The sequence below is a fragment of the Tinamus guttatus genome, unplaced genomic scaffold (genome assembly GCF_059628265.1).
Source record: "Tinamus guttatus ecotype Peru unplaced genomic scaffold, ASM5962826v1 Tinamus_guttatus_pri_ptg000004l, whole genome shotgun sequence".
NCBI classification, from domain to species: Eukaryota; Metazoa; Chordata; class Aves; order Tinamiformes; family Tinamidae; genus Tinamus; species Tinamus guttatus.
The window spans coordinates 13,543,717-13,568,451 of record NW_028288538.1 but is presented as its reverse complement, the minus strand read 5'-3'; the positions used below and the strand labels follow the sequence as shown (position 1 = coordinate 13,568,451).

Below are 24,735 nucleotides of genomic sequence, written 5' to 3'. Positions count from 1 at the left end.
GCCAGACAAGATTACTTTAACATTATTAAGTCCTTTTTCCCCTATTTATATTTATTATTACTTCATTTCTTTGCTACGGGGTGGCTATTATGTTTGGCACTCAGCAGAGAGTCGGAGAACCACGCATAGCACTCACGGTCTGTGAGCACTCGTCCTGCAAACACCTACGCACTCACCTAACTTCACTCAAGAGTGATCCTCATGAATGAGTAGTTTCACACATCCTTCCCCTTTGTTCAGTGGAGCACAAGGATGAGCATTTGAGAAATGACAGTCCCAGCAGCTACGCCCCAAGCTGGCGGATGTCTCTCAGCATTGTCTCCCTGATCTTGACTGATAGATCTAGTGAAGGAACTTGGCCAAAGGCTCAGGATCATGCCAAAAGCAGATTTCTTTAATTCAGATTTGTAAAATAAGATCATTATCCAGTGTACCCTGCCTCTATCATACACTTGTTCCTTTTTTTTCAAGTTTGTCCCCTAAAATGTCCCCACAGCTGTCACACACATCCATTCTAACACTCCTGATAATCTGCCATACATTCCCTCCGCAGCTACCACTGTACAGCACCAGGACCACTGCGTGCACTTAGCCACTACACTGACAAATATATTACTCCAAAAACAAAAAGTCTGAAAGCCGTCAGCTTAGCAGTTCATCCTCCTTCCCATCCAAGCTCCCACCAAAACGAACCCTCTGTGGCAGCTTTGTGGCATGAAGGGGACCACATACTACCCAGTTAAACTCTTCAGAGCTCTCCTTGGAATAGGCATTATAAGTGGAGGCCGTGAGCACATTGTTGGCCCAATAGCTCTCCTCCCAGGTTTATATATTGGAGATGGAATTAAAACATCACTTTGTCTCCGGAGTTTATAAACAACTGAGAGAGTAAAAAATTGGGTGTTCAGTGAAGGAAAGACAGTTGTGTATTTTTTCAAGCTCACCAGGCGCTAGAGGGATGTCCATGAGAGTGGCAGCTGAGATGCATCAGGCAGTAACATGCTTTGGCCAGTGACTGACTCTCTGTGACTGATAATTTTTCTTCTGTTTCCAACAAGATTGTTATATGCATTTATGAGATTGACTCTGCAGACACAGTTATTTTATTCCTCTGACATTTCCAGTGAAATCAGTGATACCATCCACTTCAGATATTACACTCAGGACTTGACACAAAAAGTCAAACCTTGCAATGTTTACTCTTACCTTGACCAACAACTTTGTGCATCAAATTAATATTATTCACATTTTCTGCTGCAGTTAAGCGAAATTGAAATTAATGATAATGCACAATTTTACATCAGTAGAGCTTATCTCAACTTGCTGTAATGTGTTATATGTAAATTGCATGGTAGGAAGTTTTCAAGAAAATAAAAGATATGAATGAAATAGCTTGGCCTAGGGAAGACATTTAGGGAAGAGTATTTTATTGTAATCCCATCAATTAGTGATGATATAATGTGTGTGTAGATCTTATGCCGTATTTAAGGGCTGGAAATTTACATTTTAAAAAATGCATTAGCACAAGCAAACAGTTATTTCTTCTGGTACATTTGAAAAGAACTGTTTTTCATGGCTGGGGGAAGAGGAAGTGCCAATTGCAAAATAGTAAATGAAATTAAAAGTTGCAACTAAAAACATTAACAGATAACATAAGATTATTTTAGGAAGGCTGCAGGTGGGGGTTGCAGTTCTTTGAACAGAAGAGAAAAAAAACAGAAGGTCGCTATTGTTGCTTTTTTAATGGGAATAATTAAAAAAGATCCTCGCTTTGTGCTGGGAAAGATTTATGTTGAGGATCAGCCTGAGAAATAAGTGAGGTAGCAGCTTGACATCTTGAAAACAAAACACCACTCCAATATTTTTCCATCTATCAACTTTTATTTTTTCCTACAGTGGAACTTCCCCCTGCTGATGTTTGCATGGAAGATTGCTCCAGCTCTGTGCTGTGGCAATACAGTAGTTATTAAACCAGCAGAACAAACACCACTCAGTGCTCTCTATATGGGAGCCCTCATCAAAGAGGTAAGAATAATTGACAGGAATAATGTCTCTGTCTTTCCTTTTGGGGACAGAGCTACAGCATGTCTAGTTTAGCAGGCTCTGTCAGTTCTCATAAATCATGTCTCCCTTCATTCATTCCTATTTTGACAGGCTGGCTTTCCACCAGGAGTTGTCAATATTTTGCCAGGTTTTGGTCCAGTTGTTGGTACAGCAATTGCATCTCATGTTGGCATTGATAAAATAGCTTTCACTGGATCCACTGAGGTAAGGGCATTCCCAGATATGTTACTGTAATATGCAAGTAAATACTTAGTGAGCTAGAGTTATACCCTTGTATTGCATTCCTAACTGTCACTGAGTATAAGAGTTATATCTAAATTAAACAGCTGCCTGTCCTTCCCAGCTAAGCTCGTGTGCTGGAAGTGGCCTTTACTTCCAGCCCCTGCTGTGCTCAGCACCTCAGCACAGGAGATAGGCCTGGAAAGATATTACTGGGATTTCCTGTGGGCTCGGGAGGATATGAGTCACAGGCAAGCAGAATATCCAGTGTATATCACACTGTATATAAATTCAGCTTTATAATCCAGAATTTGGGTATCCTGGCATACTTGGGGGAAAGGGGACGAGGAAAAGGGCAACTATACTTAAGCTTTGCTGCTGCGCTGAAATGTATTGAGAAGAAGGAAGTCTAAGAAGGAAGAAAGGGTGCAGGGGACAAGTGGGGTTGTCCAAAGTGACAGTCCCCAGAATGAAGGAAAGATGCTGGCCAGAAAGGGACAGGAGCCTGTTGTCTCCTGGATGCCAAAACTGTCTTGCTATAACTCCATGGCGCAAATACTACAGAAGAGGTTAGGTTTGAAGCAAAAGGCTGTAATCTACAGAAAGAAAGCCAAATCTCCCAGAACTCAGACCATGTCTTGCTCTCAAATACGTGTAAAGACAGCCCTTATCAGGGTTGGGGTGGGGATGATAGAGGGACTACAGACTGATGTCACAGGAGAAAGAGTCTTATCATCTGAAGGCAGACAGTAAGGAATCTCAGTGGGAGTTTCAGGGCTGGTTATATTTAGAGAGTGCTAAAAAACAGGCCCTTTTCAATTAAAAATCTGACAGACTATTGTATGGAGGGAGCTAACTCCAGGGCTCAGGTTTCTCTTTGACATGCGTGCCTCCCACTCGTGGCAGTGGGAGGCTGTGTGTGTGTCATATAGCACTTCAAAGTGAATCAAATAGATTTGCTCTGAGTTGATAAATTCACTGACCAAGAACTCTACTAGTTGTGGGTGGTAACTCCCTTGTGTGCCCAGAGACTGCAGAGACCAGCTAAATTATTTCAAATAAATGATTTTGGGGGAATTATACCCCTAATGAAGTTACATGTCACAATCCATGCACATAAATCATGAGTACATGGTGCTGCAGTTGTACGCCTGATCTGCACACCCAGTTATCTTGCAATTACTATATGCAACTCTGCCTAAGAATTTTTATGGCAAGTTTTGATTATTACATACACAGGTTATATACAAAGTCAATGGCAACATTAGTTTTCAGATTACCCTTAGAGATTACATCCAGTCATTACACGTCCTGTAACCAATTTATATTAACATCCTAGCATACTGAAAATCTTAATATGAGCTGATTACCTCCCATAAATTAAGCTGAAACAATTGTTTTCATAAAGATATGTGGTCTCTGTTTAAGTTAAATATTCCATTATACAGGATGTTGCACTGTTCAGAGGAGGAAAACTACAGATGGGTTAGGTTTCAAAGTTGTCTTTTGTAGCCAAAATAAATTTTTATTGTAGTTCCAGACAGCTTTAGTTTTAATAGGCGTTTAAACTCGAAAGCCGTGGGTTTTATACTAACTCAGTGCCTACCTTTAAAAGCCTTACTAATAGGAAGTGAAAAGCATTACAGAGATGAAAAAGCAATTCTCTAAGAACCTCAAGCAAGAACAGATGGAACGTTTTAATGCAGAGTTAGTGTAAACTATTCCATATTGTTTCTGATTTCCTGTAACACTGAATTTTTGTAACAGCAAGTCAACATTGAAACATTTTAAACACAATGCTGTGGTATCAGCTGTACTGATACCACAGAGTGTGTGGTATCAGACTGTGTGACTTCTCAGAAACAGTTTTTAATTTTTAACGAAATAGTAATAGAACTATTTTGTCTCTCTGGTCTTGTCTGTGGCATGTCAATTGTACGCTCCAGTGACGGGGATATTTGACAGCTGTCACCTATATCCTGAACAAGATATTAACTTCCATTCCTCCATTTATTCCAGGTGCTGGTTAAGGCAGTTAGTATTTTTAGACTGCACAAGTTACCAGTACAAAAGCAGAGATATTCAAGTTTGAAGTGCCTGAAGCACAGGTGTTTATTAAGTTTCCACCATGAAAAGTTATTTTGGAAATAATATTAATTGTTTACCTCATAAGCATATATACTTAGAACTAATGAAACTCCCTGTATGCCTGTAAAAATATTAGCCCTGGGTATTATTGTCTCTTTCCTGCAAAGCTTTTTTAAAGGTAGAGAATAAATTGCTCTTCCTACAAATAATTTATAATCATGTTTTACAAAATAAGAAAGGAGAACAAGAAGGCCAGGTTCATCCCCTTGACACTATAAAACCCAGGCAGGCCAAAGATCACTTAGTCCAGCACCTTATCTTCCACAACGACCAGTAACAGATGCTTATAGAAGAATAGGGCATGTGCAGGGCGATCCTTCCCCTCCTATAGCCTCACAGCAATTTAAACACTTCCTGAGCCTGAAGTTGCAAGTGGACAACTGTATTTAATAGCCAGCCACCAATGGAGCTGTCGTCCATGATTTTGCCTAATCCCTATTGAAGGCATAGACTTCCAAGTCTCAAGCCCATGCCTATACAAGGACAACAAATAACTAACTCCTAATTTATGATACTGACAACTAATTTATTCAAGTTCCAGTTCAGGAAAACGCTGGTTCACAATTATCCAGCTTCCAGACAAAACCTTAAAATGCTTCAATTTTCCTCTGGAGAGGGGTTTTACCTGAACTGAGAGTATAAAATCCACATCCTATTTTCCACTGATAAATTGAGTAAGCTAGTATCATCCTGATTTAAAGAGCAATAAAAAAGGCCAAACACCTTTCCTTTACCTGTAGCTGCCATTAACAAAAAAAAAGAAAAACACAGCAAAAGATACACTAAATCCAGCAGAGCTAAATCACTTGGAAAATCCTGCTGATTGCCAAATTCACTGGGTAATCCCTCCGCCCACCCCATCTCAGCAGAAAACTTGCTTTCTTCTGCACAGCAGGAGGAAAGAAGAATACATGCCTATTAGTAACACACAAAATAAAGAAGTCCAAGCAGACTCGCTTAAGGGGGGGTCACGTCTTCTCCCACTGACAGGCCATCAGCACATCCCTTCCATCACAGCCATTAAGCTCTGTGCAAGTTTAGGGAGAGACCTTATTCATTGGGAGAGACTCAAACAACATCGAACTGTACATGACATAAAAGTGCTGTTCTCCATCCTTCCTATCAGTAGATCAACCAATACACAGAGTGGAAGAAACAGGCTGATCAGCTGCACAGCACATCAGTAACTGGCCTGTTCAACCTTGTGGCACCAAAAATCCTACAGTTTTGGAACTCTCTGTGCAGTACAGTTTTTATTTTCAACATGGATGGGAGCCATTTGCTTCTACGGGGACGAACAAGCCTAATAAAAATCATAACTCTGTGAGGGAAGAAGAAAAGCCATGCAGAATTTGCATAGGGCATCATTATGTCCTATGGATTAGACAGCTTGTGAACCAGCCACTTACCGTGTGATGGTTTGGTTTGCACTATTTCTTTTCTGCTTCTCACGCTTTCTAACAAAACACTTCTCACAAAACACCTTTCCATGGATCAGCTTCTTTCCCAGTCTCCTAGTCCATGGCTCTCCAAACACTTCCCTCTACAGCTCCTTTGGGAAGGTTCTGCAGACACTCCATGGACTGTGAATTTCACTTGGAGAACTGTTGCACTGTAGGAGAGAAAACGATACTTGAGTACGTAAGCGAGCCATAAAATATTGTGCCCCCACAGATGTCAGCAGCTTTCTTGACTTCTGTGCTTCCTTTGGTTCCTACTCCTCAGCTTGTCTCGTATGGACTTTTAAACAAAAGCGTTTATTTTTACTGTGTTGCTTTTAGTGAACCAGAGCTAATCTACGATCCTCCCTAATTGTGGCAACCTCCTCTCAGGCTTTTTTTTCTCACATCTCCACAATCATATGAAACTGAAACTGCCAAAAATAATACATTTGCAGTGAATCTGACCACATCTCATCACTTGTTCCTATCCTTCCTGCTTTCCCTTTAAAAATCATAATCAATTTAAACATCTCTCTACTTCTTTTTTTCTCCATAGTCCTTCTGGTCCCTAGTTCCTGGAAGAAACTCTTGCTCACCAAGGACTCTAGAAGTGCTTCTGTAAAACTCAGCTCTCCCATACTCTCCTAGTTCTTACTTCTCTCCATTTTTCTGTACTTTTCTCTCCATCAGTTTTCTCACTGTTCCAGGTATTCCTCTGAGTTCCCTTTAAAAATGTGTGTTTTTTTCCTACAACTTAAAAGCAACAATGTAATTAAATTAGAATTCGGTTATTTCTATTTCTTAGCTTAAGAAAAGATCCCCAGTCTGGATGTCTGGTTTACCCGAGGGGCTGCTGTTGATTTAGAGTTCAGCAGTACAGGAGATGCTATACAGGTCTCTTCTCTTCCCTGCAGTTAGATGAACAGTGGATGTTATTTACTTCCAAGATAAGAGTCTGATGAGGGGACATTTTGTGTAATTATTTACACATATCAGAAAGGCAGAGGGGTTGTTCTTCCTCTTACCTTCTTATTTTTGGAAAGAACTGCTCGCATGTAGCCTCCAAGTAACAGAAAAAACAGCAAGCAGAAATGTTTTTTTCTTCCTATGTCTTTATTTCCACACAAGACTGCTGTCTAAGTGCCACATCTGCTCTGAACTGTCTGGCTGTGCATGTACCTGTGTACTCCACTTGAACCAGAACTGGCTACCAGTAAGTTACAGGTGCATGTGGAATAGTTGCATATGCTCTGTTTTGAGTTTCAAATTAGAGATGATGATGGAGAGCAACAAGCTATGCAAGTAAAAATATGTGCATTTAAAACAATGTCTGGATTAAAAAATGGTTTTGCCTATTAGGAAAGTTTAATGAATTATAGTAATTTCTGTTCAAAAACAAATGTGTTACCTCCAAACCAGAGCGGCTTACAACTCCCTTTGGTTCTTAAATGCTCTGAAGATCAGAATCCCAGATAGTGCACAGAACATTTGAAGTACTGGCCAACAAGAAATGTATCCTAAGTGACTAGTTTCCATTTTGTTAAACTAAGACCCATTAAAAGGCAGACAGATTACAGATAGGTTCAGGTCTATGTTCATGCAGTTCTGTAATAAATATTCAATACACTGTTTTGGATACCTGTATAAACAAAAGGTCTATAAACAACTTCAGTTAAGCCCAACAGAGCAGCCTGTATTTTGCTTGACAGACTGTTTTCTTTATGCTCTCAGATTAACAAACCATGATCTCATCACTAATCAACAAGATACAAGAGAGACCATCAAAGCAAACTACAGGAGAGTCAAGATTGATTCACGCCAAACAAATGTTTGCAGCTAACAGCTGTATTACCACTGATTCTAATTTACTCAGCAGGATTCTCCTTTCATTTCCGAAATGTCAGAGAGCATGACGTAGACAGCATGTCTGCCTACTGCACAAGTAATGAGTTTTGTCAGCTCTCTTAGATTATGCAATCTTTGAACATCATGAGGAATTACATACTGGCATTTTCACTTTTAACAGTCCTCAAGGTGATTTGTCCTGCTTTAAGACTGTTAGCTAACCATGCTACAGAAACGCTCCATTCAAAATAGGGAGGATTTAGGGAGGCTACATTATCATTCATTCTTGCTTCTTCTGTACCTTTTTAATCATGTCTTAGACAATCTGTGCTTTTCTTTTCCTTCGTGATGTTTTTTGTAGAATTTAGGGAGCTGTCCTTGGACAACTGTTTTTCTTTGCCAACAAAAGCTACATGTCAAAGGAATTCCTGAAACTAAAACAAATGGGGTGGTGTATCAGCCTGTCAGAGCTGACTAGAGTTTAGCCGTGGACTTCCATGGTTCCAGGATTTTTCCTAGCATAGAGCTAGGTCCTTTATAGCTAAGGATTTTCGACAGTCACTTCCACTTTATTTACACGAAACTATCCACAGTGCTCTTTTTCAGGGCCTCTGCTCGTTCAGGGCACTGCACAGCCAAAAAAAAAAAAAAATCTGGATCATGCAATGCTCTACTTTATGACAGTACTTCAATATTCAGTAATCTTTGCTGGATCTGGGGGCATACCCTGAATATACTGTGTGGTCCTGAAATGCTCAGAAAGCTCAAAGATTCTGCAGGCAATCTCAAATGAAAAAAAAAAAAAAAAAAAAGGACGAAAGGAAGAAAGAAAGAAAAAATCACACAGACTAAGCAACTAGACAGCAGCATGAGTTTGAAGGTTGTGCCAGAACACTGACACTTTGTACCTCAAGAGCTGGAGAGGTAAAATTGTGCAATTCCAGGAATCACTGAAGCCTGTATATGATCCCAGCATCTGCCGAAAACTTCATCCATCTCTTGTAACATTACTGTTCTTCAGAAACTGCTAAAATCCCAAGCAAGGTACAGTGCCACAGATGGGTAGTCCAGCTACTCAGAACACCTGAATAACCAAAGATTAATCCCTCCTCTGTCAGTTTTGGCACTGTTTATGGAAGCTTTTAACATACAGAGCTTTCCTATTCACTCAAACTTATCTCTGCAGTCTTGTCTATGGCAGTGTACAAAGAAATTATCTGTTGTCCAGCTAGACTGCTGTTCCTCTTAATTCTGGTGTTCTCTAGCGGTTTGGTGCCTACCTGGGATCACAGGAGGGTCAGAGCAGAGAACAACCTGAACACTCTGATGGAGCCAAAGAGGAAATATCACAAACTTTGGAGGCTTGCTTTTGACTTCTGAGATTTCCAGTTCTTTAACAGTAACAGACAAAAACACTTGTACCTTTCTAAAACATACATTTCCATCTGAAATGAGGAAATGAAGAGAGTAAGAACAACAATATTTAGAATATGAAAGACATTAAAATAGCTGTATTAAAAAAAAAAAGCAAAAAACTCCTCTTGAGGAAGGCAGTGAACTTCCAAACACAGAAGGCACAAGCAAAGAACAATCAGATGTTGAATATCACAATATGCTCTCAATTCCTAGCAGCACACACAGTCCAGAAATAGACCCTTCCAAGACTACCCTGCAAGTAGCTTTTTCTGCACATGGATGCCACCGAATGCTGCTTTAATCTTTATTGTTGTTGTTCTGAATAACAAATTGTTTTCTTTGAGATGGGCCAAATTACAACTGCCTCACTCTCCATGCAGCTTAAAATGTTACAGTACTTCACGAGTTATCCAGGGATACTCCTGATATCAATCTTGAAGCCTATTCAAAACAAGGATGGGGAGTCAGGGTTTTCTGTGCCAACATTCTTGCTGAATAATCAGCCTAGTTCCATTATCTGTGGGGGAGGCTTCTCCTGCAGCCCTCCCTTGCGGGGCGGCGCTGCCTGTTGGGAGCTCGCAGATGGAGCTCAGAGGCGCCCCAGGAAGCATGTACTAAAAGACCATACAGATTGGAACACTATCACTTAGCCTTTTCATGCTGTCGCTCTCCATAAAGAGAAAGGCAGTTACAAAAGGCTGCTTTTGTCACTAAATAATCACAGTTCTAGTGCCCTCCCCACGACTTTGGTGAACCTGTTAAGTGCGCAGGGCACAATAGGAGCACAGGGAACAATAACACAGAGCAGCAGGAGCCTTCCCAACCTCAGGTCTGATTTCTCCTGGGAAGAACACAGGGAAGCTGTCCAATACGTTTACACTTGGGAACTTGACAACAGCATGCAGGTAGGAACAGCACTCTAGACAACACCTTTCCAAACTAAGGCCATTGTCTCCGAGCCTTTTGTCTTTTGGATTTCAGTATTTGCCACACACAAAATATTTGGATTCACTTCATAGAATCATAGAATGCTTAAGTTTGGAAGGGACCTCTAGGGATCATCTAGTCCAATCCCCTGCACACGCAGGGTCACCTAGAGCACGTGGCACAGGACTGCGTCCAAGTGGGTTCTGAGGATCTCCAGGGAAGGAGATTCCACAACCTCTCTGGGCAGCCTGTTCCAGTGCTCTGTCACCCTCACTGTTAAGAATTTTTTCCTTAAGTTCCCGTGGAACTTTTGATGCTTCAGTTTGTGGCTGTTTCCTCAAGTATTTACTTATTTCCTAGTCAAGCATTTGCTTGTACAGAACTCATTACAAACCTTTATTTACCTGGACAGAACATCTTTGACATTGATGTGATAGAATGGAAGAGGGAAACAATGGGCTGAACACACTGCTCTGGCTTCCTTGGTATACCCTGCTCTTTGGGGCTTTATAAGAGGAAATGGAGGAGTGTTATTCTTTGAAAGAGGGAAGGTCAAAGCACGGAGGGTGTGAATGGCATTGGCTGGCACTGGCTATGAACACCACTCTCTGGTTTGCAGTGTACATTTTCTGTACAGTTTGAGAGCTTAGAATTTCAAAATGACATGTTCAATGCATGTGCTGGGGGTGGAGGGCAGTAAGGGTTCTTTTTTTTTCATGTTCAAGTCTGGCTGTCAGTCAAACATAGCAATAAAATCAGCTCCAATTAAGGTGGATATGCAAGGAATTTCATGATAATGTCAGCACTCCATTCCATCAATACAGGGCTAAAGAAGAGAAGCTAATGTTAATTTCTTTTAAAAAAAAGGAAAAAAGAAAAAAAGAAGAAAAAAGAAATAACCTCAGTCACATTTGATAATAACACCACCAGATAAACAGTTAAATCAGAAAGGTACATGAAGCGGTTGACAATTCCTTCATTATCCTGTGGGCTTTTAGTTTTGTTTTGTTTTGTTTTTTTTTTTTCTCTGGGGGTCCTGGGGTGTTTCATTTGCTCTCTGATTACTCCAGTGCTGAGTTAACTTTCTCCAGCAAACTTCAGTCCTGTAAGAGGTTGAGCTTCTCTTCCATTAACCCCTTATTGCAGGGAATCTCACTCACCTGACATTAGGAAGAAAAACAGAAAACTGAGAAATCCCAACAGCTACAACCCCGAGTTGTCAGAATTTTTAAGACAAACTCTAATTCCTAGTGAATGAGAGTTTGAGTTCTGGTCAGCATCTCACTAATGCGTCACTTGGTATCTAACTTTCTTTGATATTTCAAAATGTCTTAAAACTATGTTCCTGTAAAAAAAAAATCTATGAGTATTCTCAAATTTCTCAATATTCAAAAGACAACTTGAATCCTGTGCTTTACTGTGTGGGGGACGAAATCTCTTATTACTTAGCTACAAAATGGGCATAGTTACACTGCAACAGTACAAAATCAGATCTATTTTGTATTCATTGTTCCAGGGAGGGGAGAATCTCCAGGGAGCACAGCTGCCTCTCTGGCTGTCCTGGCTCCAGAAAACGTCATAAATGTAGCTGTGTAAGGGCTACTCCATTTAATCAATCCTTGTGTTCTTTGGTCAGACTAGTAAATTGAAGCTGCTCTGATTTCCTTTAAGGTTGCGTTCTGCTCCAGCTGACCCCACAATCTACAAAGGCATTTGACCTCCTCGACCCATACTACTGTGGTCTGGTTGAGGATTAGATCAGGATGTCGCATTTGTAACTTCTTACTCTTTTTGGTATTCTGTTGTATACTGCTAATCCTGCAGAGAAGGCTGATGATTCTGTCCGAATTTGATTTATGCTGGATTACAGTTTCTCTATTAAAATTACTTAAATTTTTGGACACTGAAAACTAAATTTTGAGAACAGAGGAACTCCTAAAAACTGGTTTGGCTAGCAGTTCAGAAACTTTAAGTACTATGAATGAAATGTATTCTAATAGCAATGCTCATTTGCAGTAGCTAAACCCTAGACTATATACAGAAGTGTGACTGTAGCTGTTACTGATGAATAGTAATATGTATTTGCTTAATACATACTCAAATATGAAATGTATTTTCTCTCACATGAAACTGAAAATTATATACCATACTTCTTGATAACAGTATGGAAAACCTTGTGCACATGCCAGTGATATGGATGGAAGTCATTCTAGTTACACCATTCCACATTTTTAACTCAGCCCTCCTATGCAGCACCCTAAAAGAGTGCAACAAGTCATTTTAACACAGATACCATGCAATGAAGATACAAGTACATCCCTGCATCCAGCGTTATCCCCTCTACAATTCTAGGAAAAAAAAAAAAAAAAAAAATGGAAAGCTGTCCAGAGCTGACATGAATCTGTTTGGACTGAATAACCTGCTGGATTATTTAAAACACTGTTCCAGTGATGTTCAGCACTGGCTGTTAAAGTGAAGTGTATGACAACATTGTATCTCCTGCATTGTAAAATACATCTCCATTTCCTTTCAGGTTGGAAAGCTGATCCAAGAAGCAGCTGGAAGGAGTAATTTGAAGCGAGTTACACTGGAGCTGGGTGGGAAAAGCCCAAACATTATTTTTGCAGATGCTGATTGTAAGTCAGTGTTTTAGGGCATATATTTCATTCCAAGTGAAATGGACAAATATGGACACATCTAATTACACTTTTGATATTACAGAAACAGGCCAGGGTGATTCAAAACAAAACAGAACGGTTGTATTCAGAGACTTACAGTGAACAACAAAACACAGAAACAGTTATAATCAAGCATATGTATCTCATGTTAGTCAAAATCATGATCCTGGACATACCTATACATGGTCCTAAATTCTGCAGCACCTTAGAAATTCTGTGATAGCATATTCCCAGCAATTATATATTCAAAAGGGGCTTCATTTAAATCATATGAATTACATTCGACTCACTGCATTGTTACTTTTTAAGATGCTTTTTAAGATGCTCTGATAGTAGCTACAAATGGATATTACTCCATTTTTAAAATTTTCACAGTTGTGTACTAAAGTATGCTCATTGCCATTAGGGAGTGAAGATTTTGGCAGCTGGATGATGTGCAGCTGGGATTTTTGGCACCTGCGAAGGCACAGGATAGCAGTTTAAGATAGGATAAAAACACAAACTGCAAGTTTCTGCTTGAATACTCAGTAATGAAATAGTTAACAATGCCGCTATTTAAATTGTCAGCAGGAAGTTTTGACGTTAACACCTCATTAAGATGAATGGGACAGTTCACACCTTGCTTTGAGCTATTGTTTCAGGCTATGTGCACACTGCACTTACTGCATTTTCTGAGAACTTACTTTGTAACCCAAAGGATTAGAAATTTGTTCGTTTTTTATTTAAAAGGAGAAAGTGCAGGAAGAATGATTTTTAAAAGAATGATCATTAATTACAAGAATTGCTTACAATCCTATATTCATTTAAAAAACTTACCATTGACATCTAAAAGAGTAGGAGACAGGTTGAGAACTTTCAGCACAGGAAAGTTTACCACGTTGGAGGTCTAAATTATTGCTGTAGTCATTTCTGTAAGATAAAAAAGGCCCTGGTTAACTGGGACAGGTTCAGGTGCTACAGCCCTCTACTCCGATTACTCATCTGCACCACTCACCAGAAATCACCATGCTCTCAGCTGTCCCTAACCTACACACCTGAACACCTTTTGTACAGCAGTATGTGCCAGGGCCAGGTCTGTGTTACGGCCTTCCACAGAGAAAGGACAAAATACTGCTTAGCTGCTGTACAAAACTGTCGTTTATCTGTGATTTGCAATATCTGCCAAAATAAGGCTGAGAGCCTGCAGAGAAACCATAGGCAACAGAGGAATAACGGCAAAGAGAGGGAGCAAAGCCCTCCTCAGGACTGTTCCATGCAGTATCAGACCAACAATCTCTGGCCTGCCCGTAATTACAACTGCCAGCACTTGACCTGAGATTCAGGCTTCAAAGCTTAAAGCTGCAGAGTTTGCTCACCATTCCAAAGGAGCAGTTTGTTCTGTTAAGGAACACTGTGTGCCAAAAGTTAGCAGAAGGCATGGCAAAGCCGCTGAGAGTGTACCAAAAAGCAGAAGGAGAATGTTGGAGCCTTTCGTGGTGCAAAACTGTGTTAAGAAAAAAGAAGGAAATATCAGTTAATCAGTTCTATCCACTGTTGCTTTCAAACTCTGTGGAGCTGCCTTGGGAAAATTTGAACGTGGTCCAGGGAACACCCTACATTTTTTTTTCCAAGACCATGCTGAAGGCAGAATAGGACATTTTTGTTAGATGAAGTTGTCTAGGATGTGCTGAAAGTAAAGCACTGTTGTTTTGTTTATTCCATAAATAATTATATTTAAGCAATGTTCCAAAGTGCTACAGCTGATAACAGAGGCTTTGCAGTGCTTTACTTTACAATGATAAATTCAGTATCATACAGCCCAAATTTTTCTCTAGTCATTTATTATACCCAAGGGGAGAATCTAGCTCTAAATGTCTAAATATGGCTGGATTTTCTTCTCCTGCTTGAGTATTGGATGTGCTGGTTTTACCTCCAGGGAAGCTGTATTTATTGTTCGTTCCAAAATTGAACTATGTTTTTAAGGCCTCACCTGGCCACCCATACAGGCCTGAAAGATGCTTCTGTCTTGCAGAAAAATAACCTTTCTGTGAAGGATGCGTTTTGCCATTATCAAAGTTAAATTCTCTCAAGCACTTGGTCGGTTATAATCCTTCTCACAGCAGGATTAAACCAACTGCAAAGAGATAAATTTCTCCCTTTCCTACTATTCCAGTCAGCCAAGCTTCTCTAGTGTGGGGTAGCATTCACCTCCTAGGGGCCCCTTAGTTTATAAATTAAATGTTGCAGGCACGTAAGACTTTGGTGAAGTTGTTCTCAAACAGCTACTCATATGGATTGCTACAGCTGTGTGTTTACTGCAAACTTAGTTTTTGCTATGGGATATCACGCAGTATTTTGTAGCTTGTGACATGAGATGTGGAAATGAATTATCCATGGACCTTTTTTTACCTAAACAGCAGCTGAATTTCTGAGTGATCTGCTAATTCTGAAACAGTTGTAATATTTTAGTATCATTTTAGCATAGCTGCACCCAGACTAGCATAAATGGGAAAAAAGAAGAAGAAAAAAAAAGAAAAAAAATAGACACTAAAAAAATCCGTATTTTCAGAGGGTTATGACATAAAATGAAACAAACCTTCTTCCTTTATGACCTAACAAAATAACACTATGTTTATTTGTTTTGTTTTTTAAACCAAATCCACTACTTCTGCTTTGAAGTTTGGACATGTGACAGCATGTAATTAATACACATAACTGGCGCAACAGCAGATGTGTCTATGAATCTCACAGCAGCTTGTGTTCTCTTTGTTTTGTAGTGGACTATGCTGTGGAACAAGCTCACCAGGGTGTCTTCTTCAATCAAGGTCAATGCTGTACTGCAGGCTCCCGAATATATGTGGAAGAATCAATCTATGAGGAGTTTGTTAGAAGAAGTGTGGAACGTGCAAAAAGGAGAGTAGTAGGAAGCCCTTTTGACCCAACGACAGAACAAGGTCCACAGGTAAAGAAATAAGGCTTCAGCTCTACAGCCCAGATGCTGCCTGCAAGCAGTTAAACCATAGCAGGACTGGGGTCTTTCAGCACATGCTCACTGTGGGCTGGAGTAACTGATGGGACAAACAGCTGAAAGACGGTCTAGTCACATCTGTAAGGGGACACCTTAAGAAGACAGAGTCCTAGATTACAGCCAGCAACTGTTGTAGATCTTTGTCATACTCAGCTCAAGCAATAGTGAATATGAGCATAAGTGTATGAGTCTACTCACTGGGAGATGACTTGCCTAAAAATTTATTCTGTTTTGATAGCTAAGTGCATGACCTGCAAGTAAAACTGCTTTTTCTCTCTTTCAGATTGATAAAAAACAATACAACAAAATCTTGGAACTGATTCAAAGTGGTATTACTGAAGGAGCAAAACTTGAATGTGGGGGTAAAGGGCTAGGAAGAAAAGGCTTCTTTATTGAACCTACAGTATTTTCCAATGTAACAGATGACATGCGGATTGCAAAGGAGGAGGTATTCACACACATGGGCAAGAGCAGTTTAGAATGTCCTAAGCACAATTCTGTATCTTTTATTTTCTGAGACAAAAACTTACAAGTGAAAATTACCACTGTAAAAAAGAGACTAGAATATCTTTAGCATTCTTTCTGCATAAAGCAACTTACAGTGTTGGTTTGGCTAAAGAAGCTCATTTTTTTTTTTTTTTTTTTTTTTGTCATTGGCTATAAAGCTTCAGGCCTGAAAGAAGAGATAAGAGAGTGTATGAGTTCCACTGGGACAACTGCTTTAGGACAGTCATACAGTTTTACAGAGAGCTATTACCACTAATAAATGTTTCTGTGGGAATTTCTGAAGAGCAAAACCGGAGAAGTGAGACACCTAAAAAGATAAATTAAGACCACCAAGTGGTCTGTTTTATGAATTAATGATTAATCTTGCTTGCAGATTTTTGGACCTGTTCAAGAAATACTGAGATTTAAAACCATGGATGAAGTTATAGAAAGAGCAAACAATTCTGATTTTGGGCTGGTAGCTGCTGTATTTACAAATGACATAAACAAGGCTCTGACAGTCTCTTCAGCAATGCAGGCTGGGACAGTCTGGTAAGACCAAAGTTATCACACTCCTGCCCTTGGAGATAAAGAGTTTGACTCACAATCATTGTGTCACCTCAGTTTTGCACCTTTGTCTCAAATGTGTTTATCTAGACCATCCTGAAGGTGAATCACTGAGATACGGAGCAGCTGTAAGGGGGGTTTTATCACTCTGCTCACTGTGGGTAAATGCTGCTGTCTGCAGACTTGTTGAAAAGTGGAAAGTGCCTTGGCAGGGCAGTCACACTGCTGAAGGGCATTGCAGAAAACAAACAACTCAGAATATAAATGGCCCTTTCTGTGGAGCAGAGGATCCCATAAGGTTTTCTTCTCATGGCACAAAGATTCGTGCACTTGCTGTAAAACCAGCATCACAGAACTAAGGGTAAACCTGTTCTCTCTCGCCCCTCGGAGTAGGCAATGCCACTTCTAAAGTTTGATAGCTTAAAGCTTGGTATGTCAAGCCTGAATAAACTAGAACTCCAAGAGAACTCAGGTGGGAAAAGGACATATTCAAATCTAATAGCTCTCTACTACAATATGCCAGTGAAGTTTGTCAGCAAGTTCATTTACTGAAGCGGAATCCAAATGCTCAGTGTGCTCTTCCAAATGTCACAGGCCAGATCCTGTTCTCTTTTTAGAATGAGGAGAATATTGCTATTGTTTTTTTTTTTTTTAACGTAACTGACAAACTGACAAATTTGTTATTATAAAAAGCTATACAGCATCCTTAGCTCTACGAGCTTCAGTGTCTCCCTCAGTCTTCCAGATGCCTTTCTGACAGTACAATCAGACTTGCTCCCTTTTCCTTTTACAGGATAAACTGCTACAATGCTTTAAATGCCCAAAGTCCTTTTGGAGGATTCAAAATGTCTGGCAATGGGAGAGAGATGTAAGTATTACTATTTTCTAAAATGTTTTAAGCTCTACAATCCAATAAACACAAGTACATCTTTCCACACAGCATCCATCTAGAAATACTCCCATGTGATGATTAGGGCACAATAAAAGATAACTGAGTTATTGTCAGTAGTGTATGACAAGATCTCTCTTTTTTTTTCCCCTCTCTTCACACAGAAAAGTTGTTGACACTTTCTAATTCTGAAAGAAACTGAAAATTTCTGAGTATTTTGCCACAATAATCTTTCCAGATTCACTTTTTGTTACTTGCTAATGTTTAATTTGGACTAGTGTGGTGTACTTGTTTTAGAGTTTTTCTGCCATATATTTTCCCTCTCTCACTGAAGCTTTTTGTTTTTTTTTTTTCCTTCTTTACTTTTTTTACTACATTTATTAGTACAGATCCATCTGAATTTAATTAATCTTTCTCTTCCAGATTTAAAACAATGTTAAATGAAATCAGGCCTAGACAACAATAGACAACTATTTACAACCATTTAAAAATCACCTTCAATTTCAAAGCTGTCTTTTCTTATTCCATTTACAACTGCCAAATATTTTGAAATGGAGGTGTACCCTCAAGTGCTTTCCACTAGCTTACACTCTTACTACTTTTTAATTCTTGTTACCATCAGAAGGAAGTTTAACAATTCCACCAGCCACAGATTAGTTATGCATTTCTTAATATATATATAAAGTATTCCATTAATTTCTATGCAGGAGGCATGTGTACCGTTAAGTCCCACCAAAACTTTCAAAATAGCTTATGGCTAATAGCAAACTCAGCAGTAAACTAAAACAAGGTCAAACTCTTTAAAACTTAAGTATGTTGAATTATACAACTTGATCTATAAAATGAGCTCTATGTAGTCTGAAATACTTTCCCTCATTAGGGAGTACTTTGAATAACACATTCATACTATTCTTCACATTCATGAGTTATGAGGTGATCTCACACTGGCATAAATATGTCAGCTCATCTAACTCTTATCATTGTGAAAATATTCTAGAACTACTAAGCTCAGTCAAGCACATGAGTAACCTGACACCCAAGATTGACCCTATTGACTTCAGGGAGGTTAACTGTGCAAGCAAAATATTCACATATTGATATCATAGAGTTTTTCCAAGGGGCGGAGAAACAGAAAGCCCCCAAGCTCTCATGTAAAAGTCTAAGGGAGATGTATACTTGATTCCCATCTATACCTCTGAAAATCTTTACCATAAACAATAACCAATGGGAACAGAAATATTATCCCTCACACAAAAATGCCTGAAAATCTACTCCTGAGAAATTGCTCTATTAATTTAAGAAGCTCTTGATTAGATAACCTATCAAGGATTTTAATTCTTCCCTCTACCCCATTAATTATTTGCTTACTGTTTATTAAAATGTAAAGGTTTCTTAGCAAATTACTGTTTTTAAAGGATCCAATGTGAATCATACAGAGGCAGGAATTAAAGAACAACAACAAAAAAAGAGCAGAACATGGCCATACATATATTCACCCCTCCTAAGCTAACACTGTGTTACAGACAGTCATATTTGTAGCACTGTGATGTTTGTGCTAGCACTGTATTAGCTGGGATTTGATTTGTTCCTGCATTTAAATTACCAGGTTTTTAGAATACACAGGAAAAAAATGAACAGACAGTTGAGGTCTGCCAGAGTCATTTTACACTGCCACAAAACTTCTGTGCGAAGATTCTTAGTTTACCTCAAGGCCACTTAAAATATTCTTGTATTTCTAGAGGTGTATTAAAAGGAAGGATTTCTTTTCATTTTTTAAAGCTCCTTATATGGCTTGAGTGTAAAACTTAACTCCCGTAACTAAAATCAGGTGACTCATCCTATATGGCTACATATAACCTTTTTATGTTAGGTATAGTCTCTCAAAATTGTGATCTCAGTCCAAGTATCTTCAAGGGAAGGAGTTTCCCTATCACTTTACAGCTATCCTTTACTGCCATGGGAATCATTATGGTCTGGATAGCTCTGAACTCAGCAGTGCATAGCTGCATTCCCCAAAGAAGAAGAAACAGGAGAAAGGCTTAGAGCTATAATTTTTTCTCTTATTTTCTCTTGGCCTGAGAGAGGGAGGAGAGGTCACCATTTCTTTTTTGGAGAGCAATTTCACACCTACACAAGCGAAGAATAGTGTTACACAAACCTGACCCATGCGCTCCTCCCTCTCATGGAGGCAACCCTTGTTCTCACCCTGTTACTGAACTGCAATTCAAGAAGATCCAAAGTGGCCATGAAACAGGATGTTATTGCTCCCTATTTCACCTTATTAAGCTGTGGGGACAGCCCAGCCCTTTGAACATGCACTGACTCATCTGCTCTGAATGCCCCAAAAAACCCACCTTCCTCTTCAACAAGAGCAACTGTTTAACTTTTGAAAAATACTTACTTTAGAATTCCTCACAGTTGCTATTTCCAAAGATTCAGACAAAAAAAAAAAAAAAAAGGGTTGTATATTTCTTTTGCCAGTCCAAGACAAGACTCAAACTGGCTGCTGGAACATACATAAAGCACTGCATTCTCTGTTGGCCAGGGTATCTATTCATTCACAAAAATACCTAGCCAAGAAAAGCCACTTCCAAGGAGCCAAGTCCACTATAAACCTCAGCAGAGTTGCCTAAGAGATGAGCTAGGCCAGAGATAACTGCAATAAAATCCACACAGCATCCACTAACATGCATTTCTTAAGCATCATCTATTCAAACAGAGTTATGTATCGCACAGTGTTAGGTGTCAAATGAATGGGACCTAGCAAATGGCTAGTTTCAATAGTGCTGTAAGATGCTGTGCCAGAACAGAAAGAGGTTTTCTAGTTAGCTAGTGGAAATCTGAGCAGGTTGAACTCTCTTTAATAGTAAGTGTAAATGCTCGTTCTTGCTGCCGGTTATTTTGATGGGAATCATGTTTGACACTATCTAGGGTTGTGAGTAGTTCACTTACCACAGTATTCAGTTTGGAGCTCTTCTCTCCTGAGCGCAAATATACACAGTGATTTTTTTGGACAGTTGTGCAGGTTTTGTTATTTGGGCATTTGCAGGATATAGAAAAGACAGAGGACATCAATTCACTTGGAACAGTTCTGAGGGAAACTCAGCATAGTATAGTATAGAATAGTACTGTGGTTCTCTGTCTCCTTATCAAATGCAAGAGGCATCTGTTTTTCTTCTGACCTACACTGAAACTTCATATTCAGGTTTTCTGAAAGATGGCATGAATGTAAATCGTGAATAAAATAACAATAAAACAGGAACCCCAGGACTAGAATTTTAGGTTGTATCTTAACTTTTTCAAGGTATCACTTCATGGATTTTGCTCAGTAAAGAATAATGACAGTAAGATGACAGATGCATTTTTTTTTCCAGGGGTGAATGTGGATTGAGAGAATATTCTGAAGTGAAAACTGTGACAATAAAGATTCCTCAGAAGAATTCGTAAAATGAAGAAAGACAAGGTTGTGCAGAAGAGCACATGATGCTACCCTCTCTATTCCTTATGGGGACCAGCACTCAGGAATAAAAAGTGTTACACAATATATATTTAAAAAATTAAGTTGCAACATATATACAGGCACATAATCACATAAGTAATGCAAAACAAATCTGCATGTTTTCATAAAACTCTTCTTCACATCTTTAGTAACCAAACCATACAGACAAGAGATAAAGTTGCTACTGGGCATCATTTAATAACAGTTCTAGAAAACTGTTAAATGCAAATGCATGCACACGCATATTTATCTCTTCGCTAGAGAAACAGAATTAGTCTTACAGTTTTCAAAGTTGCCTTTTCAAGGCCTGTCTTGTTGCTGACATTCTTTGTTCGGATGGGGTGACATTCTTTTTACAAGTCAAATTTTACCCCATATGATAGTAGTGAACAACATAACCAAGAGCTATTGTTATTCTTAAAATAAAATAACATACACTTTTTTTTTTTTTTTTTAAAAAAAGATGAGATCGTGAACTGTATTCAGCCAGAAATTGGAATATTGGTATACTGGCAGCTTTTAATTAGTACACTCACATAAAGAGGTCAAACTGGGGAGGGAACAAAATTATTTTATGAATAATGAAATTCTAATACTTATTGGTGAGATCTGGTTTTCAGACTCACAGCTTTTTGGTTTTCAAAACTTATTTTAATAATTATTTTATGCCTTGCTTATTATAGCAAAAATCCTCCCCTAGAGGACTTAGAAGGACTTCTGAAGTTTTACCTGCCTGAAAAAAAGTATGGCCAAGCTGGGTAGAAAGGTTCTAAGGACTTAGAGTAAGAATGAATTTGAAGGCTTCACATAGTATTTCAGCTTTCACTGCTCACTTATTTTTTGTTGTTGTTATTGTGTTGTTTTCACCTTTTTCTGTTTTTTAAGAAGCATAATGCACATGCTGGCTCTGTAATTTTGTCTGCCTGTAAACTGTCCATAATTACACCAGATATTTCTACTTTTACCATTGGAAAATGGTTACATATTCATTACACAAGGAAGTATCCAGCAACAACCCACCTGACACTCAAGTTAGCTTGACTTCATTTTCTTTTCAAATGATGGTTTGCCATCCTAAGCACGCTTGGAGCCTGAGGCAAGTTTACCTGTTGGTACTTCAACTTCTTAATGCCGCCTGCCCTTTCATTGGCCCAGCACAAAAATATCGAGTGCTTTTAAAAAACATGTATTTAAAACCACTGTCACACCATTCCCTGCTGCCTATGGAAGCCCTTCCAACTTGCATCTAACAAATATCATCTTCTCTTTCTTCTCTCCAGCTGTAGAATTCATCAAGTCTTCGGAGTTTTTTAAAAAAGGTTTTATGTTGCAACTTAGAATTAAGAAAATTTATTTTAAAAGCATAGTACATCAGCTGACTTACTGCAGCTACATTATCTGGAGTGCAAGGACAAAATTACAGACTCATGTATAACAACTTTCCTAGCTGCAGACTCTGTAACACAAACCAGTGAAAACTCCTTATCTGATTCAGCAAATGATTTCTGCATGTTCTTAACTTTCTTTGTCCTCTGAAGAATTCCTCTTAGACCTTCAGCTAAGTTTGTCCTTAAATATACTGCTGAATCAGGTCAAGATTATGCAGCACTTTGCAGTGTTGTGACCCTCAGATCAACATCTTGTATTTATAACTCAAGTCAATCTGTGTGTGTGTTTTTAAAGCAATATATATACATGATGTTATTCCAAAATGATAGTACATTCACAGACATGGAGATAAGTCAAAATATTCCTAGTTTGTAAATGCGAATGCCATATATGCCTACTGTAGTGAGTGTCAGAGTTAAAAAAGAAAAACAAAAAATACAGCAAATAAGAAATTAGTTATCTTTTTAAATGCAATATAATCTGTGAAAAAGCAGATTTTATCTCTTTCCTCGTATTTACTTAAAAGCAAAACTTTCTGTGCTAGCATCATTTACGCTGTGTACTCTTTTGTATTCTTTTTGTGTGTTTTGTATGTTTGTGTGTTATTGCCAGTACTTTCAGGTAAATAATATAGACTTGCCATTTTTTTTTTCAATCTTTATACTGCAGCTCCATTTGATGTACATGGACTTGTGAAATCCTTTTTTTAATGTACCATCTGCATGGATCCAGCAAAACATTTTCCCAGTCCCTGCAGCTTTTTGTTACAGTTTTTAATCATGTATATAGTTATATGTTATTAAAAAGTAAAAAGATATTTTCTATGAAGTTTTTTCCATTAAAAAGGTTTAGAGAAAGATTTTACAGACTGTGAGACTCCTTTGTTGTTGACAGAGCTATAAAAATATTAAACAAAATATTTTCTTAGCAAAAATCTGTTCTCACAGTAGCTTTATTTTCATTTGCAAAAGTGAATGAAGTAAAAGGCCAATTACATTTTCTGGAATATTATTGCAGCTGTATGAAAAACACTTGCGAACTGCAGATCTAGGTCATAGCCAGAGTTCATCCTCACCCTTGTGGTCACAAAGTTTAGCTATTGGGGAAGGTCTGAAATCATCAGACCCAGTGGGGCACCCTTGCAAACTGCTGCATCACAGCTTGAATTTTGGATAATGTTATTTAAAAAAGTGATGTTTTTCTCCAGTAGATGAGTCACAGAGCTCATTAAATTAACAAGCATATCATTATGAAGTGATATTCTACTTGTCTTTAATTTCAAAATCCCCAAAATGGGGAAAAGGATAGACTGAACATAAATTCAACGGTCAGTCAAATTCACATGGCCAGGTACTATACAACTCCCCCTCAGGCAATCCCTTAATTCCACAGTTACTTCCATTGCCAAGAAGAGCATTCCTCTGTGAAAATGTTGCCTGTTTAGATAGCATAAAACAGGTACTTGGTAATCACGCTGAGCTACTTCATTATAGCACAAGTATTGGTTATACCTCAGCATCACAGCACAATGCCACTGATTTCAACAACGCTCCCTGGGCAACCACTGCACATAAAATAACTTGGCTGAAGCAGATGTCATCATCAAGAGCAGCAGTGAAACCAAACTCTAGAGCTTGGGACATCAGCAGTGCAGAAAGTGGGTGCTGTTTCTGCAGGTCTTATGCAGTGACACAGATGAGCCTTTGCTTTGGCCCTGTGAGGGGACACTAAGCACTCTCCATAGGCTCCCTGGCTCTCTGACCTGTTTGCAGCCCGTTTCATAACCTAAGCATATCCCATACACACAAGCAATGGAATGCTTTTTACACAAAAATAGAGTAGGAAAGGTTGTTTGCGAACCCACTGAGAACAAGGGAGAGTTGTCATCTAAGAAAATAAGCAAAATTCAGTTCATAGTAAGCATGTAGATAGACTGTAAACCTCCAGGTGAATGAGAATAAATGTATCAATAAATGTGTATGTAGGTATAACAAAATGGAAATATGTGTTATTTCTTCTGGAAAAGAATGTGAACAAAGACTAAAAGAATTTCAGCTCTGTGGCCTTCACAGAAAATTATGATGTTGGCAATACCTGGGTAGCACTGATGCATTTATTAGTACCTATTACAAAGAACTCTCTCCCTTCCACCCCACAGA

General features: G+C 38.9%; 1 protein-coding gene across 2 annotated transcripts in view; it reads left to right on the top strand.

Moving 5' to 3' along the window:
- Positions 1-23,433, top strand: part of ALDH1A2 (aldehyde dehydrogenase 1 family member A2) — a 55,001-nt gene extending 31,568 nt beyond the window's left edge. The window contains exons 6-14 of one of the 2 annotated variants that reach the window (XM_010214329.2): positions 1,897-2,025; positions 2,155-2,268; positions 12,595-12,697; positions 15,496-15,680; positions 16,030-16,194; positions 16,627-16,784; positions 17,593-17,667; positions 21,063-21,151; positions 23,246-23,433. In XM_010214329.2, coding sequence (XP_010212631.2) covers positions 1,897-2,025; positions 2,155-2,268; positions 12,595-12,697; positions 15,496-15,680; positions 16,030-16,194; positions 16,627-16,784; positions 17,593-17,667; positions 21,063-21,135 — 1,002 coding nt within the window. In that variant the 3' untranslated portion in view covers positions 21,136-21,151; positions 23,246-23,433. Of the gene's footprint in view, positions 1-1,896; positions 2,026-2,154; positions 2,269-12,594; positions 12,698-15,495; positions 15,681-16,029; positions 16,195-16,626; positions 16,785-17,592; positions 17,668-21,062; positions 21,515-23,245 lie in introns of those variants that run through there. The other variant, XM_088520253.1, reaches the window with a different exon arrangement.
- Positions 23,434-24,735: the final 1,302 nt, after the last annotated feature.